Consider the following 22145-nt stretch of genomic DNA (forward strand, 5'->3'; position numbering starts at 1 on the left):
TATGCAACCAACTAAGAACACTTTTGCTTCAACCACTCATCCACTTAACTCATTCACATTAAATTACTCCACCACCACCCTATTCACCATCACTAGAGTCATCTATTTCTAGCCCTTGTACCACCGCCTCAAGCATCTACGTCATTATCTCTACCATTGCCTAGGTCATCTATACCAACCCTTCCACCCCCACTAGATACATTCACACTCACCCTCTAAACCACAAGAATCATCCATATCTACCACCACTTGATGCAACTCTATCATCATCCTCATCCCTACTTGAGTTATCTACGCTTTCCCTTCTACTCTCACTTGATACATCCATACTCATCCCTCCAACCCCAACAAAATCATCCATTTTAGTTCTTCTGTTACCACTTGAGACATCTAGTATTGGGATATCCATGAATCATAGGTGCATGCTCTCTATACATCTAGGGACACTAGATTTACACAACGGAAGCAATAAAAGGGATAAAACATAGATTTGGGGCTTTAAAAATTCTACTTTTGATCGAGATGTTCCTAATTAGTTCAAATTAAAGAAGAAGATAATGTAAATCTCAAAAACCTCATGATCTTCCACCTAAACTCTCTCTTAGATTTTGGCACTTGAGAATGATGGAATTCTCACTTGGCCTGAATGATACATTTATCTCTTTTGGGAAGGCAAAATGAATCTAATTATGTTCTAAGTAACTTAAGCTCATCTTAGGCTTGGATACTTAATCAAACTTAGTGATTTCTTATTAATTAATTAGTTTTATTAGGCCTAAATTAATTAATTAGTCCAATCTAAAAAGATCATCCATAAGCTCTCATGTAATCTTGTGTTTTTCCCTAAACACCCTTATGCACACATATGAACAAAGAACCAAATATCCTTAAAAACTATGGCATCAAAAAATGTGAGCTCAAACAAGAACCATTGGGACTCATAGAAAAATATATGTTATCTCATAATCCAATTCTAAAGTTGATTCAACATCCCATTATGGAAAGTCAACTACCCTTCAGGATTTTAGATGATATTAAATTGAGATGTAAAACTCCAGTCTATGACTTACTATCAACTGAATGTAAATTTTCTATGAACTAGCGTTTGTAATCTAATTAGGTAAATGTTATTAACCTCTCAATATTAATTTTACAATCCTTGAATCTCATATCCTCTTATTATATAATTAATTGACATTCTCTAGCTTTTTAAAGCATATGTCAAATTCCACTTAAGAAATTACTATAACCACAAATTTCATAATCACATGTCCTTAGGATCACCTAAAAGGACATATTATTTCAATTCATAAGATATTATAGTGTCTATCTTGAAATATTTATTGTCATTTACTTTAATCAATAGCAACCTAATTTGTATATGAGTGCCTTAGGATTTCACATATAGTTCAAAGTCATTAAAGACCTCAATATTAGTTCAATATTCTCTCAAGGTTAAAAACTTATACAATATAGTAGCTTAGTAAATCATAACTACCTGGTAGTTAATATCATGATTTATCGTAGATGTTGTCTAATGTGTAACCTTACATACTAGTGCACTCAATATAGGAAACTCATCATGATGACCAAAACAAGTTATCCCTCTAAATAAGAGATGGTGCGCTACAATTTCTAATGGATTACCTAATTAAATTCATGAATGAACTATAAATAAATTATTATCTTATAAGGAATCCATAACTTAGATTTTCTATGCAACTCCTAATGCAGTCAAGTCATGTATAATACAAGTGATATAGACATAAATGCTCAAATAATAAATAATACAATCAAAGATAAAAAAAAAAGATCAAAATTCATAAAACATAAATATATCAACGAAATCTTATTCTATTGCATCATATTATGCTTTCAAGGGTTATATCATAACATTTATGTCATTGTCCCTATCTCTACCTAAGTCATCTGTACTAGCTCGTCTACCTCCACCAAATACATTGACCCTCACCCTTCCACTCTCATCCTCATTTACCACCATTTCAGGCACATTCTATGCCATCATCCTTACCCTTGCACAAGCTATCTACATAAGCCCCCTCCTACTTGAGTCATTCATATCATTAGTTGTATCCTCACTTAAGACATCACTCCTCATGTTAAAGATGTCTTAGGTTATTCAATTTGATGTAACCCTACACATTCTAAGGTATAGGCGCATGATTTGTCGACCTAGAGTGATGTCTCCATGGCCTTTAGTTCCATCTCTATCACATGTAGATACAACAACTCAGGTATGTAATGTTCATCATGGTGCATGGTTGAATCTATCATCCTTCAATGGCAATGATTAAGGAGTGACTCGAGTGGAAGAGAGTGTTAATTAGATGGAGGTTTTCTCCTTGTGAAGAAATGTGTTATAATGTACTTTTTTACTCCTACTATATAGATAGATATTTTACTTTGACAATTTTTATAAAACTTATGCATGTACAATAATAGAAAATGTTTCAAAAATATTTTTCAATTATTTTTTTTCAACTTTAACTATTTCAAAAAAAATACATATAGCAAAATAAACTGGGTAAAAAATGACACTATCAAATTGTTGCTATGTAATTAGCCATAGGAATATGTGAAAATAAATCAATAATTCAAATTTTTAGATGTCAAATATTTAATTTGAAATCAAAATAAAGAAAGTTAAATATTTTATATTAGATTTCAAATATTTAAATTGAAATTATATATATACATCAAATTAACTAGTTATTGTATATCAAATTAACTAATTATAATTTACATTTATAAAAATATCGAAAGACGTAAGTTGTTATATCCTTTTTATTAGGGAGAATTATATTTTAGAGTCAAATGAATCTGATAATTAATCCAAAATCCACATAACATACAAAAGTAACGAAAAGATATGAAAAATTAAGGAACAAAAAAACCCTTATAAGCCGTCACCCCATCCCACAAACACCACCCCAACCCAAACACGCCCTGCCCTACCCAATTTTACTTAATTATTTAATTATTTAATTATTTAATTATTGATTATTAATTATTATTTTATTTTATTTTATTTTATTTTCTTTATTTATATGTATTTTTTATTTTCAATTTTTATTTTATTCTATTTATTCATAAATATACTATTTTTTTTCTTTTTTTATTTATTTTTATTGCCACCCCCAACCCAAACATGGCCTACCCAATTTTATTTAATTATTTAATTATTTAATTGTTTCATTACTAATTATTATTATTATTATTATTATTATTATATATAAAGAGATGAGAAACTAAGAAAAAGTATGTGGGGGGGTGGTCGACCATGCCTGGTCTTGGCTGAAGGGTAGTCGCTGAAGGTGTGGTTGTCGACAATGTGATGGTGCGACCGGTATGGGTATGGGTATAGGGTGGTCTGGCAATGGAGGTGAGATAAAGAAAATGAGATGGGAGAGGAAAAAGAGAAAGAAAACGGGGAGAGAGAGAGATGAGGGTGTGGGGGTGATTCGGTTTTTTGTTTTTCTTTTTACAACAAAAGGTGTTTTAGGGTTTTTTTTTTTAATATGATATCCTTTAACTTAATTTTCAGATACTTGTTAAGTTTTGAGTTTAAAGTATTACGTGGGTTTTAGGTCAATTATCAATCTCATTTGACCATAAAACACAATTTTCTCCAAAAATAAAACTCTTCCAAATAAAAATTGAAAATGGTCTTTTTTTTTAATAAAAGTAGAGAAAAAAACATTTTAGAATAAAATTGAAAAGCAAAAACAAAAAATATATTTTGTTAATAAAATCGAATTTCCCTTTTTAATAAATTGAAATTTTCTTTTAATAAATTATTATTTTTAAATAAACCTTTTTTTTTTAATTTGAAATCACATTTTTTTTTTAATAAATTTGGACTTTTTTCCTCTTAATTTTTAAAATATTTTTTTAAGGAAAAAGCAAGTATAACTTTTTTTAAAATAAATTATAATGTTTTTCTAAATAAATTTGAAAGTTTTTTTTTAAAAACATAAATTAATTTTTTTATAAATATTTTCTAATTCAAATAAAAATTTGTTTTTTGTCAACCAAAAAAGATTGAAAGATATTTTGTTCTTATATTTAATCAAATAAGAAATAGGGTCTTTTCCAAGTCTTCATCATGTGTGCTACCAATCAACTTTTTAAAAAATCTATTATGTCATCTTTATTTATATTTTGGTCTCTTATAATTTCATATCCTTCCGATCAATTATGTCACTTACATGAATTGAACGTCAATTTCAAGGCCCAATTAAGTGCAAAGCACAATTCTTTTTTTTTAAAAAAAATAAAAAATAAAAAAATCAGATATGATTTTCAAGTTGGATTTTGTGATTTTGTTTTTTCTCAATCTATAAAGGGCATTTGGATTTTGTGATTTTGTTTTGTCGCAATCAATAAAATGCATTTCGAAAAATATTGAAGTTTCATATCCTTCGTCTCAATTTTTGTACTTTTATTAGGTTTTGGGCTTAAATAGGTAGGTTTTATGGATTTAAGATCAATTTTTTGGCCCAATTGGATCCAAAGTATAATATATATATATATATATAAATATTAAACAATATAAATAAGAAGTGATGAAAACGCAATCATGGGTTGCAATTGAGATTTCCAATTAAAAACCAAGTCATATAGTGTTGTTATGTTTTTCATTTTGGGGCGCGATTATATTTGTTTGTTAAAAATGTGGAGTGAGAGCTATTCCATAATGAATCTATACAGATTTTTTTTTATTTTTTTCACAATTTTAAGTTTATTAGGTGGCTTGAGCCTGTCAACTAATTTTACGATCTCTAATGTTGTAGAACTCTTAATATACTTTTAAATGCCTCCCAACTTGAAGGCACAAAGCATTTTTGTAAATGGGGTAAGATGGAGTTGAAAGAATTTTTGAGTTTTTCATGTTGCATGCTATTAAATTTTAATGCCATGCAGAGGATAAAACATTGTGGTGGGTGGATGGGGTTCAATTAAAATCAAAAGACTATTGTAATGCGCGAGGCAACACACCTAAATTCGTAAGTTTTTTTTATGTCTACCAAACAAAAGATTTCAACAGCTAAATGTGTGATGTAATTCAATATTTCTATTATTACTTTATATATATATATATATATATATATATATATATATATATAGATATTTTACAATATTTTCATGATTTTTTATCAATTTTCATTTTATTGATATTTTGTATTAAAATATTCATCAATATTTCGATATATATTTCCATATATCTCTTAAATCAAATTATCAATATATCCGTTAAAATTGATATTTTTATCCTTATCCTTAAATGTTAGATGTGTACAACAAGATCTTATGATCGGAGTCTCATTGATTTATATTCTTATACTTTAAGGGGGTGTTTGGTACACGGGAATAGGAAGTGGGAATAGACATCTTATTCCTTTTCTCCCTCATTCCTATGTTTGGATAAATGTTAAGAAGGCGGAAATGAAATAAAAAATTATTCCGGCAGAAATCAAATTCAACTTATGAGACGGATTTGCATTCATTAAAAGTAGGTGGTATTCTGATTCATTAAACCTATTTGATAATATAAAATAACCTAAATTATTATTTTACCCTCTTATCTTGTTTTTCAAACCCAATGTTTATCTTCTTTGTAAAGGTCTATCCATTCATCATCCACTTCTTATCTTTTTTTTTTCTCTTTTTTTTTCTTAGTAAAATATAATTCTATAGCTTTTTTTTGCATGACAAATTATTTAAAATTTTGATTAAAAAAAAAACGAATATTTAAAATTTTTTAAGGTTATGGATTTTATCGGATATGATATTTGTTGAAAATTAGAATAAATTTGAATTCTTTTATTTCCTCTTTTGAAAATAGGAAAAACATTTGCTAGCTTTGAGAATTTAAATATTATAATAAATAATTTTTTTTTGAAAAATATAATTTTATAACTACTTAAGCATGATAAATTATTCAAATTTTTAATAAAAATAATAATTGAATATTTGTGCATTAGGGTTATACGATTTTTTATGGTTAATTTTTTATTTATTGAGTATATATATATTTTTTAGTCTTATTATTTAATAACAAAAAACCTCTCAAATTTTATTTTTTAAAAATAAAAGTAAAAATAAAAAAATATTTTAAATTATATGTAAGGATATTATTGTAAATTTATTTCTTTTTCATTTCCATTCCTATTATTATCAAACATTGGAATGGAAACAAATAATCATTCCAATCTTGCATTCCTAAGTTCATCCAAATGCTAGAAATGGAATCATCAAATTCATTCCATTCCACTAAGAAATAGGAAAGGAAACAAAATATTATTTTCATTCCCTATTCCGACGTACCAAACACCCCCTAATATCATTTGTTTATATTGTTTAATATTTTAAAATTTAATAAAAATATTAAATAAATACCGGATAATTTAGTATTTTTCCTATTTCATAACCAAATACCGAATTTTAATCTAATATAACTCCTTTCTTTATTTAATATTTGTTAAAGTCAATTTTCATATTTAATATTTGATTTTATTTGTGTATATCTCTTAAATTTAAATTTAAGATTGAAGTTTATTATTTAGGAGTTGAGATGAAGGGTTTGATATATTTTAGTATTTCCAATTCCATAATCAAATACTTGAATTTTAATATAGTATTTAATGTTTCTTAAAGTCAATTTACATAATTTTAGCAACTTTCTATGAGGGGTTCTCCCTCGAATCCAAAATTAATTAGGAGAGTTATTTGCGTTTCCACATTTATAATTAGGAGAGAATTATTTCCTCTCTCCTAATTAAAAAATAAATAAAAAGTTAAATTTTAAATTAAAATAAATATTATTTTTATAATAAATTGAATAAAACTAAAAGAATTTTTTTTAATATCTATTTATTTTCTTTTTAAAATTTAGGTTTTAACTTTTAACAAAATATTTATTTCATATTTTAGGTTTATTTAGAAGAGATGTGATTATATCAAAAGGAAAGTGGGAGTCTAACCGGTATCGCGGTTTCCAAGGCACCGGACGTTCTGTTCGGTGAACCCAAGACACACGCTAAGGGGTAGGGTAGACTGAGCCCTCTGTAAATAGACTAGAAAGTCCTCGTTTTCATGTGCTCCTGCCGTTAATCTGGAGCAGCACAGGGGCATTTATGTCAGTTTGGAGGTTGCTCCAACAGCATACCCCAGATCCTTGATCTGAAACAACAGTTCATCATAATTCATCACAGTCCGCGAAACCGCTCAGAAAATTCTCCTTTTCTCTGGTTTTTTTATCCAGATCTCTCGTCCTCTCCCCAAGCAACTCCATTCGCCTTACCATGAATAACGCCATCAACTTTTTCTCTGAAACCAAATTGGCCTCCGCCAAGACGGTGTTCTCCACCGTTGCCTCTCTCCTCGCCACCGCTATGGTGTTCCGAACCGTCCTCCAAGATTTCTTGCCTTACGAAGCCCAGCAAATTTTTTGTTCTGGAATTCGACGCTTGTTCAATCGCTTCTCCCCACAGATGACCATGGTGATCGACGAGTTCGATGGCATCGCTTACAACCAAATCTTCGAGGCTGCCGAGACCTACTTGGGCAGCAAAGTCCACTCCTCCCAGAGGCTGAGAGTGAGCAGGCCGGCCAAGGAGCGCAAATTCAACATCAACGTGGAGCGTGATCAAGAGATCGTCGACGTGTTTCGTGGTGTCAAATTCAGGTGGCTCTTGATATGTATTAAGACTGATTCCAGGAGTATATTCAATCCTCGCGATTTCAACTCCACAATTCGATCCGAAGTTCGATCTTTCGAGCTCAGTTTTCATAAGAAGCATTTGGATATGGTTCTCAATTCCTACTTTCCATACATATTGAAGGAATCAGTATCCTTGATGCAAGAGAAGAAGACTTTGAAGCTCTTCACCGTCGATTTCGAGAAAATGTTTGGGAAGATGACCGATGCCTGGTCATCAATCAGCCTTGATCATCCATCAACTTTTGATACGATCGCCATGGACTCGGAACTAAAGAGCAAAATTTTGGAAGATCTTAAAAGGTTTGTCAGGAGGAGGGATTATTACAAGAAGGTCGGGAAGGCTTGGAAGCGCGGATACTTGCTGTACGGACCTCCTGGTACGGGTAAATCGAGTTTGATCGCCGCCATAGCTAACTATTTGAACTTCGATATATATGATTTGGAGCTCACGGAACTCCGGTGCAACTCCGAGCTGAGGAGGTTGCTGCTTGCGACAGCCAATCGATCAATTCTGGTGGTGGAGGATATTGACTGTACGATTCAGTTGCAAGATCGTTCGGAAAGCCAACTCATGAATCCACGCTCATTTCAGTTCGAGAAACAGGTCAGTACACTAGTTTTAATTGTGCACTAGTTTTAATTTTCCTCTGTTTGGTCGCTGAGAAAAAAAAAGTAGAAAAGAAAATTGAATTGAAGCTGTGAGTCTCTAATTTCCCCATGTTTGATTAGTAGGAAGTTAGAATCCTTCACGAAATTGGTTATAAAGTCGGTACTATCTTTCCTTGGAATAAGCCTTCCGGACCTCGCGCACAGTTTTTGGATCATTCGTGAATCAGTTTATTTTTCTATTATGATGTTCCCATATTTGGGTACACACGCAGGCTTGAAATTCATTTCGTTGTTGAGTGACTAATTTTTCAATGCCGGCTAATTTTAAGGCATTCTCAACCATATAAGATATTGGTTTGGAGTATGAAACTATTTTTTCCCCCCTAGGGTCATAAAAATTGGCATACTCAAGTCGTTTTCAAGGGATTTTTTTTTTTCTTTCTTTCTTTCTGTGAATTGCTTTCTTGCTCAAAAATATAGTACTCTGTTACTAGTCTTAGGACTTCAGCTCATTTGGTAATGAGCTCTCCAAACTGCCACAGCAACTTCTCTCTCAAGTTTGACTAAATTGATTACAATATATATGAAGAATTTGTTTATTGTAGAGGTGTTGACAACTGAGTTAAACACCCACTTTTTTTCCTCTTTATCGATGACGGAATATGGGTGTGGAATAGGTAACAGTACCCCTCAGAAAATGGCAATGACTCCGTAGAGGGTTTTTTCGAAGTTAGGGCCATTTTCTCCTACTTTTGCCTCTTCTAATTCCGTATTATGCATTAAACTGTGACAGGTGACGCTTTCAGGATTGTTGAATTTTATCGATGGACTTTGGTCAAGCTGCGGTGACGAGCGAATCATAATATTCACAACAAACCACAAAGACAAGCTGGATCCTGCTTTGCTGCGTCCAGGGCGTATGGACATGCACATTCACATGTCATATTGCACTCCATATGGGTTCAAAATTTTAGCTGCCAACTACCTTGGAATAATAAACCATTACCTATTCAGTTACATTGAAAATCTCATTGAAACTACTGAAGTCACCCCAGCTGAAGTGGCCGAGCATCTACTCCAAAGTGATGAGCCTGAAAAGGCACTCAGAGATTTGATTAAATTCCTCGAAGTGAAGAAGGAAGAGGCTAGGGTTCAAAAAGAAAAAGAAGAACTAGAGGAAGAAGAGGAAGAAGAGGAGGAAGAAGAAGCCAAGGCAAAAAAAGAACTGGAATTGCAGCAAGGTGGTAGTGTTGGAGAAAATGACGAGGTGACGATGATGACTAAACGAATGCCACAGTCTAGTCTGGGCTTTACACTTGGAGATGGATAGTCACTCTTGTTTCCTTGGGAAATACTCGTGTCCTGCAGTGAAAGAATTGAGAGGATACAAAGCCAGTCTGAAGACTCTGCCATCAATTGATCTCAAACATTTTTCATTCCTTCTGTTAAAGAATGTTGCCGTGGTACTTTACCATAATATTTCTGCAATTCTTTTCACAGGGTCCTTGCAATTAAGAAACTGGAGATTTCTTCATGTTTTCTATGGCAGGACTTGGAGATCGGTGGAAAATCTTGAGAGGAGTTGCAATTGTGGTGAGTGAAAGCCCTCTGAACCCAATTGGTCCCTTCTCTTTAATACATTGTTAGGGAAATTGCTATGATTTTGTTCTTTGTTTCCAAATCCTGTTTTGAAGATAATGCAGTATCTACCATAATATATCTATGGGATTGTAGGAGGAGGGTAGACTATGGTTGGAAAGTGCTTTTTGAAATAATTTTAAAAAATAGTTTTAAGTATTATTTTTTTAAAATACTTATGGAAAGTGCTTTTCAAAATAATTCTCAAAAACTCTTTATAAAAACTGTTTGTTTGGGTTTTTATGAATAAAAAATATGTTTAATAACTTGAAATATTACTTATCTTCTTTTATATTGTTAAATTTTAATTATAGTAAATCATTCTTTATTTATACAATTATTTTTTTGAAATATGTTTAACTATTTTTCTGTTATTAAAAATAAAAAATTATTTTTAAAATAATATGTAATAGGGCGTGTTTAAGTAGTTTGAAATTTAAGTCCACCATTCTTGAAAGAAAATTATAGATGACACGCTCATTTCAACATTTCATTAAAGTTGTGAAATAAAGATTTTTGTGAAACTATGTTTGGGTTTGAGGAATTAATCATTCTAATGATTATTCAAAGTAGTACAATATTTATAAAATAAAAATTTACCTATCAAAAATGAAAATAAGAGTTGGTTTGAAAACTGATCATAGTTTTCTAATTTAAAAACATGTTTAATAAATCTTTACCATAACAAACAAAATATATATATATATAATACAAACTTATGTATTACATATAAACTTATTGTACTTTCAAGGAAAATAAATGAGGAGAAACAATTTGTTATGTTTGAATTAGAAATATAATTTTATTCTTAAAAATAACTAGAATTGTTCATAAGAATTATTTATTAAAAAAAAACCATTTTTTTACAATTATTTTAAGAAAATATTATCAAATAAATCTTATTTTTTATTATTTTCCTTAAATTTATTTTTTATTTTCAATGAAAATACAAATAATGATGGTGGTAAGTGCATAATCACTTCTATTACCAATTTTATTACTATTTATGCCATAAATATTAAGTGTGTATAAAACAAAAAAATTATAAAATAAAAACGTTTAAAATTAATGGACTTGCAGCTCCACAATGTAGCGGTCTTAGAGTTTAAGTGGACTTACACCGTGGTTGCAGTAATTTTAGAAAGTGTATAATATTTTTAATACTTTAAAAATATAATTTTTGGGGTGTTAGCAAGATTAAAAACATTTCTCGGAATCATCCTAGTAATATTAAAAATACTTTGTAACGAAATATTAAAATCACCTGTTATGGGGAAGCAATTTTCTGTGTTGCTGTCTTCTCGTACTCTCGCTTCATTGGCAAAAGACTAAAAAGAGTCTCACGTGCTCTTTTTTCCATGATCGTTGATTTTGTCCGTGTTTGTTTCCTTTTCCTGCTAGGATTACCCCAAACGCATGCCAAAACCATATAAACCAAATATTCAGCCACATCCCAACAGCACATCACTTGTTGAGAGACCATGGCGCCTTCGCCATCATCGTTGTTCTCAACCTATCTCTCCATCTCCACTTCAGTTCTGCTGATTCGATCTATCGTAGACAATTTCATTCCTAACCCAATGCGAAATTTTCTGCTACGAATATTATATTCTTTGCTCTTACTTACGAAGCCCTTCAACGCTCCCCTAGTCATCGAAGAATATGGTGGCATCACCCAAAATCAACTTTATTCTGCGGCTGAGATCTACTTGTCCAGCAGGATCAGCCCTGACATTCAGCGTCTCAAAGTAAGCAAAAGCGCCAAAGAGGACAATCTAAACCTTCAGTTCGATAGAGATGAGAGAATTAACTATACCTTTGAAGGGATAGTGCTTAAATGGGTATTTGTCTGTACACATGCAGTCCCCACCCAGGACTCAAGGAGATATGGGTGTGCAATTCCTTCGCCATTCTAAATCGGTGGTTTCTTCTCTTGTCTCCTCCAAACAATAGTGTCGATACTTTGAGTTGAGTTTCGACCAGAAACACAAGGAGAGGGTGTTGGGCTCCTACTTGCAGTACATACTAGAACAATCCAAAGCCATTAGAGACGCAGAAAAGGTTGTGAGCATGCATACGTATGTGAACGCTCAGGGATCATCCAAGAACATCTGGGTGTCGGTCATTCTGCGACACCTATCAACCTTTGAGACACTGACCATGGACATAGAGCAGAAAAAGGCTATTATCGATGATCTAGATAGGTTCGTAAGGAGGAAGGAGTTTTATAATAAAGTGGGAAGGGCATGGAAACGAGGGTATTTGCTGTATGGGCCTCCAGGCACTGGTAAGTCGAGTTTGATCGCTGCAATGGCTAATTAATGGATCATAAATTAATTAATTAATGATGAAGAGTGAACCTCCTCAAGCGCAAGAGAACCAAAGCCGCAGAGATCAAAGATAGAGATGAAGATGCTGATCAACTTCGTGAAGCTAAGAGGCAAAAAGTGGGAGAACGAATTAATGGATCTCTAAACCTAATGCTCTAAGATAATTCTCTAATTTAGATAATATATCACATTACACCAACTTCATTTATTTATTTGGGTTTTTTCTCGACGCCTTTGATTTTATTTCTTTGCTGTAACGATAGCTGTCCATCGTTAGAGCTCTACCGGAGAGGAAACAAAGAATGGTATTGTTGGAGACGATTTCGTTTAGGAACATTTCCTTCTGGTTAGCCCTAAGCATCATTTGAAATAATTAATTTAAGTCCAATAATCCTTATGAAACAGTGAGCGTAAGTTTATGGCTTTACTAGAAACTAGACGAGAAGTAAGCAAACGAGTGTTGGGTCACATGAGAAGGACCATTCTGTGCGTGGGCTCTATTCCTGATCCACTTCTTCAGAGTTTCTGTATGATATCTTAATTGGCTTGGGTTGCTACATGGGTTGCATTTGTGCAGACTGATTATGATACCTTAAGAGCTTTATAACGAAGAGATAGTAGGGATTCGGGATGAGTCATCCGATTATTTAAACTTATTCTTCTTTATATTAAAAATAAATAAATTAAAACAGAGTAAGGTATAAGAAATATTTTAATTTTACTCAAAATAAATATAATTGATATAAAATTAATATTCTAAATTTTTATAATTCAGTTTTGTAAAAAAAAAAATTATTTTATAGTTATTAAAAAGTAAAAAAAAAAACTAAAATATTTTTTATTTAATTACATATATGTATCTTTGGCAGCGTTGGTGACGCTGCTGAGAACCTTGGCTGCGGAGACCATACCCGATCGGCTCCGATCTTACATCGTCTCTTCCCTTAAACGCTTCTTAATTCCTTCCTCCCTCTTCTCAACTCACTCTCATCATCGACCAATTTTGCGGTCCCACTTCCAACGAAATTTACCAGGCCGCCCACATCTATCTTCCCACCAAGATCTCTCCTTCTCATGACCGAATCCAAGTGAGCAAACCCAGCAAGCAAAGCAACTCAACCATCACCCTCCCAAAGGGTGCACAGGTTGAGGACTCATTCCGCAACATTCGGCTCCAGTGGAAGCTTGTTGATGACCGCAAACTATTCTTCGAGCTTAGCTTCGACAAGCAGTTCATAGAAATCGTGTTGGAGTCTTACTTGCCTTACGTCATAGCCATGTCTAAGGACGTTAAAGAGGAAGACGAGGAAGTGAGAATTTACACTCGTAAATATGCCACACATAAGACAGTGAGTTGGGACTCAATCCAACTCCATCATCCGGCAAAGTTTGAGTCCTTTGCCATGGATCCCGATCAAAAGAAGGAGATCATGGAGGATTTGGAGAGGTTTACCTAGAGGAAGGAGCTGTATAAGAAGATTGGCAAGGCTTGGAAGCGTGGATACTTACTGTACGGCCCTTCTGGTACGTGTAAATCCAGTTTGATTGCAGCCATGACCAATCACCTTAAGTTCGATATTTACGTACGATTTGAAGAGGGTGTTAATTAGTAAATCAACTTGACAATTTAATTTGATTTAATAATTTAATTTAATTTATTAAGTAGATTAAATATGGTAAAATAATATCACATTTTAAAGTAAAAAATAATTTTTAAGTATTAAATTAAAATAGTTAATTTATTTTTAACTTCAATTTTTTTTTGTTTCATTTGTCTATGTTTAATGATAATATATTTTGTAATCATAATTTTACATTCACAACTTATTTTTTATTATAAATATTTTAGTTATTATTTAAGATTAATAAAAATTGAAATATTAAATAAAATTAAGGAGGTAAGATATGTCAATTTAATGATTTAAAATAAATTTTAAATTAATTTTATTAAACAATTTTAATATTTAAAATAAAAATTAAATAATAATAATTTAATTTAAAAAATAATTTAAATCATTAAATAATAAATATTAAATTTTACAAAACAATCATAAACACATAACACAAATATCAAAATATTGATAACATAGATTGATGCATATGCTCGAAAGTGCACAAGAGGAAAAACCAAAAAAGTTTTAGCCAATTGTTTGACCATTTAAAAAAGAAAAACTATCTATATGATTTTAAATTAAGATAACTTATATATATTCATCTTATTCATATATCCATATTAAAATGTTAATCATATTAATACATTCTGTAGACCCCCTACCGGAGAGGAGTTTTTGGGGTGATTTTTCTATCATGATTACCCTTCTGACCACCCCGAGATTTAAGCTGATGGGGGCGGCCAGATTAGAGAGGAGTAGAGAGTGGGTGAGGGCTGTAGGAAAAAAAAAAAAAAAGGTGGGGAAGGAAAGACAACTAAGGGGAAGGGATTGGCAAAAGAAAGAAAGGGCAGAGCAGAGGAAGAGGGGGGGGGGGGGGGGGGGGGACTCATGCATTTTTCCGATTGGTTCCTACTAGGAGAGAGCTCTTCCAGGTGCGAATATTGTGGATCTTCTGTTTACATTTTCTTGTTGCATTGTTCTTCATGCATTTTCCTTGATGTCTTTAGCTTTTATTCACTGTTTGGATGCAACTTTTCTGCTACTCTCTCGTTTTTTTATGATTTTCACTTAAGGATATTTATGCATATGAGAGCATCAGAATCATACATATATTCTCTGTCCTTCCCTGTACGTGGAGCTTGGAGCATGCATGGATATCTCTATCTCTCTCTACCCACACCCTAATGCATGTGTTCATCTAAACATACCGCCCAAAACACATTCTTTCTCTGTATCCTCATGTCCTTTATCCACCCCTACCCACTCATTCCGCATATCTCATGCCCGCACCACTACCTGCTTTTCTGAAACACCCCTCATACCCATCTCCTTTTTCTATCACACCCATTTGTAGCAGCTAACCTCACCACCGATACCAGCCCATCCTTCACATCCAAACCACCCAAAGCCCATCTACCATGGCGCGGAAGTGACAGTGGTGACATTTTCAGGTTACTGCCAGCTCGCCGCCGTCGCGTTCCTCTCCATCGCGTCGCTGGTGGTGGAGGCTCCTTGGCTAAAGGTGACACCCAAGTGGAAAACCAGCTTTGCTGGAGATTGAAGGCAGGCTTGGGTCGTTTGGGCTTATGGACCTGGGTTTTTTTTTTTTTTTAATTTAATGACCTGGGTTTTTGCTGGAGATGGAGGCAGACTGGGCTTCTTTTAATTTAGTGGGCTTATGGACCCGGGCTCTTTTTAATTTGATGACCTGGGCTTGTGATGGAGATGGAGGCAGGTTGGGCTTCTTTTAATTTAATGAGTTTACGGACCTGGGCTCCTTTTAGTTTAATGACCTGGGCTTAGGATATTATTATTTATATTATTATTATTATTATTATTATTATTATTATTATTAATTCAACTTTTAAAATCTTATTATTATTATTATTATTATTATTATTATTATTATTATTATTATTATTAATACAATTTTTAAAATCTTACTATTATTATTGTTATTAATTCAACTTTTAAAATATTGTTAATTCAACTTTCAAAACCTTATTATTATTATTATTATTATTATTATTATTATTATATTATTATTATTATTATTATTATTATTATTATTATTATTATTCAGCTTTTAGAATCTTATTATTATTAATTCAACTTTTAAAATCTATTATTATTATTAATTCAAATTTTAAAATATTATTGTTATTATTATTCTTGATTCAACTTTTAAAATATTATTCTTATTATTATTATTAATTCAACTTTCAAAATCTTGTTATCATTATTATTATTATTATTATTCCAAAACCTCATGTTACGTCCCGTGTCTTAAGACCACCCTGAGGCCGTGGGATCAGATATCGTCTTTGACAGCCTCTACTTGGACAGGTGATTGAGATCTGGTTGACATTTAGATATCGTCATGCTTCTTCTTCTGGGAGTCGCCTCTTTGATGTGTAGGACTGATTCAGTTGTGTTCGGATTACCGGGATCATGAGTTTGACGATGATTGACTTGGTGTCACCTGATTTTTTTTACCTATCGTACCTCTGGTGCCACACTGTGGCATATCCCATTTCATTTGGAGGTTTATGGATCCTCACAGATTTGCACGTTCATTATCACTTACTGGATGCTCACTGAGACGTGGACATGATCGTTACCTTACGGAGCCCCCGAGATCCATCCAGCTAGTTCCGCACTTCTCGACGCTTGGATGCCATCATGCCTCTCCATTTGGGAGGACATCTTGGATATATGTGCATGATTCAGTTATGGATTCGGATGACCAGTGTTACATGTGCGACGATAGATGATTTCATGACATTTGTCCTTCGGACCTGTCGCGCACTTAATGTCATACTGGGGCATATTTTCCGTTTCAGATGTGATTTATGGATCTTCGCTTATGTCGCATGATCGATGATAGATGATTTCATGTCGCCCGATTTCTGATCTGCCATACGTTGGATGCCCATACTAGGGCATATTTCCTTTTCAATTGAGATTTACGGATCTTCATGGAGTTGCACGTTCATCCCCACTTACGAGATACACATCGACACGATATTTCCTCCGTGGAGCCTCTCGGGAGTTACCCAGTTAGGCCTGCACTTCGCGACGCTTCGATGTCATCATGCTTTCCTTCCGAGAGACGCCCCTTTGATCTATGGGTCTGATTCGGTTGTACACGTGGATGACTTGGATCGCGCATTCGATGACGGGTGATCTGAGCTCATCTGGTTCTTTTGACCCATCATGCATTGTGTTTGATAGCTCTTATGTGAGCGGTACTTGGGATTGATTCGAGAGCATTCTGATTGTGATGGACCGGGAGTTATGGTATGACCTTACACTGGGGCATAGCCATCTCAGAGAGTTTTATTATCGGATGACCATTATGTCGAGGCATACTCTTCTCAGTTGATGACGGATTTTTGAGCCATGTCCCTTCCTGGGAGGATATCAGATGTCATTTTTTCACATTGGAGCATGAGACATGATTGGCGCGTTTCATCTAGTGTACTTTACATAGGGGCATACCCCTTTCGGTCCATGATGGTTTTTAGGCATAGTTGTTCCTTGGAGCGATTAGATTCATTTCACATCGGAGTACGAGATATGATTGGGTGATATATTTGATGTGATCACAGTAGCATAGCCTTCTCATCATTGTTGACATATTTTTTAGATGATTGGATCAGGACATGGACACTTATGAGGGCATGCAGCGGAGTTTAGTCATTTCAGGGTTTGCCCTATACTAGGGCATAACCCTTTCATTGGCGGTTGATCTTAGAGATATCAGTTCACATTGGAACATGCTCTTTCTTTGGGGGAGGTCAGATATTCTCTTCACATTACCACGATGGTTTTGATGAGCAAATGTTCATTTTGATCAAATGATGTATGATTGGTTGTACTCCTCTCATTGATGTTTGATTCAGAGATGCTTACACTGGGGCATAGCCCACTCATCGATGATGATTTTGTGAGATGATAGTTTATGCCAGACACATACTTCCCAAGGTGTATCTTGCACTGAGGACTTACCCATTTTGAGATGATGCATTCATACTGGGGCATACCTACCTTGCTGATTTTGACATTGAGACTCCACTTCCTGTTCTCGATGGATTATAGAGTCATTGGCACCCTGGGTTCAATATTCTCGACGTACTTGGTCCGACTTGGGTACCCATTTTCCTTTGTTACACACCTATACATCCTACATTGGACTCTATTATACCTGCACTCATCTTATCAGAGCCTTACATCTTTTGAGCCCACATATTTCACCATCTTACATGACCTTATCCTCTTATCTTGATCAGAGGAAGATATGGACTAGTCTTGAGCTTTCTAGTTGAGCTTTCACACGCCTTTGGACATTAGGTTCAACATCTTCCGTGATGGTAGGGCCTGGTAGATTGATGATGTATTTGTGATGATGTTCTCATATTGATAGTTGACACGTCGTGTCTTGATTTGCTTACATTTCAGACCTAGAGTTTTGGTCAGCATTTGTTTGATCCATTATTTTAGTTTTGCTTTGTCAGCATAGTTTCAGTGATGTTTGGACTTGTTTTAGCGTTTGTTCATTGAGGCTATGTATATCTTTTGCATTGCATCATCATTGAGCATATCCCAAAGTGTTTTGTTTGGTGACATTTTGTGTCTTATCTTGGTTACTATTTCACACTGGGACATACCCCCATCCTTGAGTCCACCAGATCTTTTGCAGATTTTCTCACTGGTCGATCTATTTTTTTATCTTTGTGGGTCATCACTGGGGCATACCCCCATTCTTGAGTCCACCAGATCTTTTGCGGACTTTCTCACTATTCGATCTATTTCTTGATCTTTGTGGGTCATCACTAGGGCATACCCCCATCCTTGAGTCCACCAGATCTTTTGCGGTTTTTTCTCACTGCTCGATCTATTTCTTGATCTTTGCGAGTCGTCACACTGGGGCAACCCCCCACTGTCATTTCGTTTGGGGCAACCCCCCCCCCCCCCCCCCCCCACTGTCATCTCGTTTAGGGCATCCCCCTACTGTCTTTTCATTTAGGGCATCCCCCTATTGTCATCTCGTTTAGGGCATCCCCCTACTGTCATTGTTTAGGGCATCCCCCTATTTTCAGTTTGTTTAGGGCATCCCCCTTTGTTTCAGATTTATCACCACCATAGATCAAACATCTATAGGCTTTGATCAGTTTTTCACCATCATAGATTTTGAGCTTTGACCCAAAATAGTGCTTTTTAAAAAAAAATTCCAAAAAATAAAGTTGTTTTGAAAATAATGCCCGATCTAATGCGTCTGTGCCACATAAGCTGCCACGTCATAAAACCGTAGTTGGTGACTACGGTTTTATTTTTCTAAAGTGGTTAGAAACCGTAGTTACCAACCACGGTTTTAACTTTAAGTTTAAAGCCGTAGTTGGTGACTACGGCTTTGACTTTTTTTTAAAATGGTCAAAGCCGTAGTCACCAACTGCGGTTTTAACTTTATGTATATTTATATATAATTTTAATTTTTTTAATAAAAATATTATATTATTTTGATTTTAAATATACTTATTTTATTATTTTAAAAATAATAATATATGAAATTAAATAATTGATATTTTTAATTTGATATAAATATATTTTTAAATTTTATTAAAATAATATACTCTATATTTAATATAAATATATTTAGTTAATTATATTTAAATATAAATAAAATATAATAAATTATGAAAGCCTATTAAAAAACAAATAATATAAATTATTATATTAATTAATAATTTTTTATATACTATATGTAAGTGGTATATAATGTCACATGTATATAAGTTCAATTAAGTTTAAAATTTATCATATTTTAATTTAAGTTCATAATATTATATCGATATGATAATTATTTTTTTATATATATATTTAAATAAATAAATATATATATATATATATATATATATATATATATATATATATATATATATATATCTGTGTGTGATATTATCTACTACTTACATATAATATATAAAAAAATTATTAATTAATATAATAATTTATATTATTTTTTCTCCAAATAGGCATTTATAATTTATTTATTTTAAATAAACATAATTTATTATATTATATTTATATTTAATTTTAATTAAATAATTATATTTATATTAAATATAGTGTCAATTGTTTTAATAAAATTTATTTATATATTTAAATAAAAATGTGATAAATTTTAAACTTAAATTAAACTTTTATATATATATATATATATATGTATATATGTGTGTGTGTGTGTGTATGTGTGAGGTATTATATACCACTTATATATAATATATAAAAAATTATTGTATTATATACAACTTATATATAATATATAAAAAATTATTAATTAATATAATAATTTATATTACTTTTTTATTTTTCTAAATAGGCATTTATAATTTATTTATTTTAAATAAATATAATTTATTATATTTTATTTTAATTAATTTATTATATTTATATTAAATATAGTGCCTATTGTTTTAATAAAATTTAAAAATATATTTTTATATCAAATTAAAAATATCAATTATTTAATTTCGTGTATTATTATTTTTAAAATAATGAAATAAGTATATTTAAAATCAAAATAATATAATATTTTTATTAAAAAATTAAAGTTATATATAAATATATATAAAGTTAAAACCGCAGTTGGTGACTACGGCTTTGACCATTTTTAAAAAAAATCAAAGTCGTAGTCACCAACTACGGCTTTAAACTTAAAGTTAAAACCGTGGTTGGTAACTACGGTTTCTAACCACTTTAGAAAAATAAAACCGTAGTCACCAACTACGGTTTTATGACGTGGCAGCTTATGTGGCACAGACGTATTAGATCGGGCATTATTTTCAAAACAACTTTATTTTTTGGATTTTTTTTTTAAAAAGCATTATTTTGGGTCAAAGCTCATAGATTTTCATCTATGAGCACTTATTTCAGATTCACCACCATGGATTTTCATCCTTGGGCTTTCAAATTCACCACCATAGATTTTCATCTATGGGCATTTTTATTGTATCACCACCATAGATCGGACATCTATGGGCATTTCAGATTTATCACCACCATGGATTTTCATCCTTGGGCTTTTGAGAGTTTCACCACCATAGATTTTTATCTGTGGGTCTTTGAGAGTTTCACCACCATAGATTGGCATCTATGGGCATTTTTATTGTATCACCACCGTAAGTCTTCACCTATGGGCCTTCTAGTTTAGTGTTTAGAGTAAGCTTTTAGGTTTGGCTTCCATAGCTATTATTTTCTCGGTTTAGCATTTAGAGTTAGTTTTTTTTATTTGGCTTCCAGAGCCATTATTCTTCTAGTTTAGTGTTTAGAGTTAGTTTTTTGGTTTGGCTTCCAGAGCCATTATTCTTCTAGTTTAGTGTTTAGAGTTAGCTTTTTGGTTTGGCTTCCATAGCTATTATTTTCTCAGTTTAGCATTTAGAGTTAGTTTTTTGGTTTGGCTTCCAGAGCCATTATTCTTCTAGTTTAGTGTTTAGAGTTAGTTTTTTGGGTTGGCTTCCAGAGCCATTATTTTTCTTAGTTTAGCATTTAAAGTTAGCTTTTTGGTTTGGCTTCTAGAGCTATTATTTTCCTCGGTTTAGCATTTAGAGTTAGTTTTTTGGTTTGGCTTCCAGAGCCATTATTCTTTTAGTTTAGTGTTTAGAGTTAGCTTTTTGGTTTGACTTCCAGAGCTATTATTTTCTCAGTTTAGCATTTAGAGTTAATTTTTTGGTTTGGCTTCCAGAGCTATTATTTTCCTCGGTTTAGCATTTAGAGTTAGTTTTTTGGTTTGGCTTCCAGAGCCATTATTCCTCTAGTTTAGTGTTTAGAGTTAGCTTTTTGGTTTGGCTTCCAGAGCTATTATTTTCTCAGTTTCAGCGTTCAGAGCCATCATCGTTCTCAGTTTGGCGTTCAGAGCCATCATCCTTCTCAGTTTTGGCGTTCAGAGCCATCACTATTTTCAGTTTGGCGTTCAGAGTCGTCATCACTTCTCAGTTTCGGCGTTCAGAGTCGTCATTACTTCTCAGTTTCGGCGTTCAGAGCCATCATCATTCTCAGTTTGGCGTTCAGAGTCATCACTATTTTCAGTTTGGTGTTCAGAAACCGTCATCACTTCTCAGTTTCGGCGTTCAGAGCCATCATCGTTCTCAGTTTGGCGTTCAGAGCCATCATCCTTCTCAGTTTTGGCGTTCAGAGCCATCATCGTTTCTC

At 32.8% G+C, this 22145-nt stretch overlaps 1 protein-coding gene across 1 annotated transcript; it reads left to right on the forward strand.

Moving 5' to 3' along the window:
- The first annotated feature begins 7041 nt into the window (after nucleotides 1–7041).
- Nucleotides 7042–10034, forward strand: LOC117912367 (AAA-ATPase At3g50940-like). Its single transcript, XM_034826925.1, has 2 exons — nucleotides 7042–8348; nucleotides 9147–10034. The coding sequence occupies exons 1-2, from the start codon at nucleotides 7326–7328 to the stop codon at nucleotides 9681–9683; spliced, it is 1560 nt and encodes a 519-aa protein (XP_034682816.1). The 5' UTR covers nucleotides 7042–7325; the 3' UTR covers nucleotides 9684–10034.
- Nucleotides 10035–22145: the final 12111 nt, after the last annotated feature.

This window comes from Vitis riparia, chromosome 4, assembly GCF_004353265.1.
Source record: "Vitis riparia cultivar Riparia Gloire de Montpellier isolate 1030 chromosome 4, EGFV_Vit.rip_1.0, whole genome shotgun sequence".
NCBI classification, from domain to species: domain Eukaryota; kingdom Viridiplantae; phylum Streptophyta; class Magnoliopsida; order Vitales; family Vitaceae; genus Vitis; species Vitis riparia.

Coding starts and splice junctions, on each gene's coding strand:
- LOC117912367 (XM_034826925.1), top strand. CDS start 7,326: ATGAATAACGCCATCAACTTTTTCTCTGAAACCAAATTGGCCTCCGCC. Junction 8,349..9,146: donor CATTTCAGTTCGAGAAACAG/GTCAGTACACTA, acceptor AAACTGTGACAG/GTGACGCTTTCAGGATTGTT.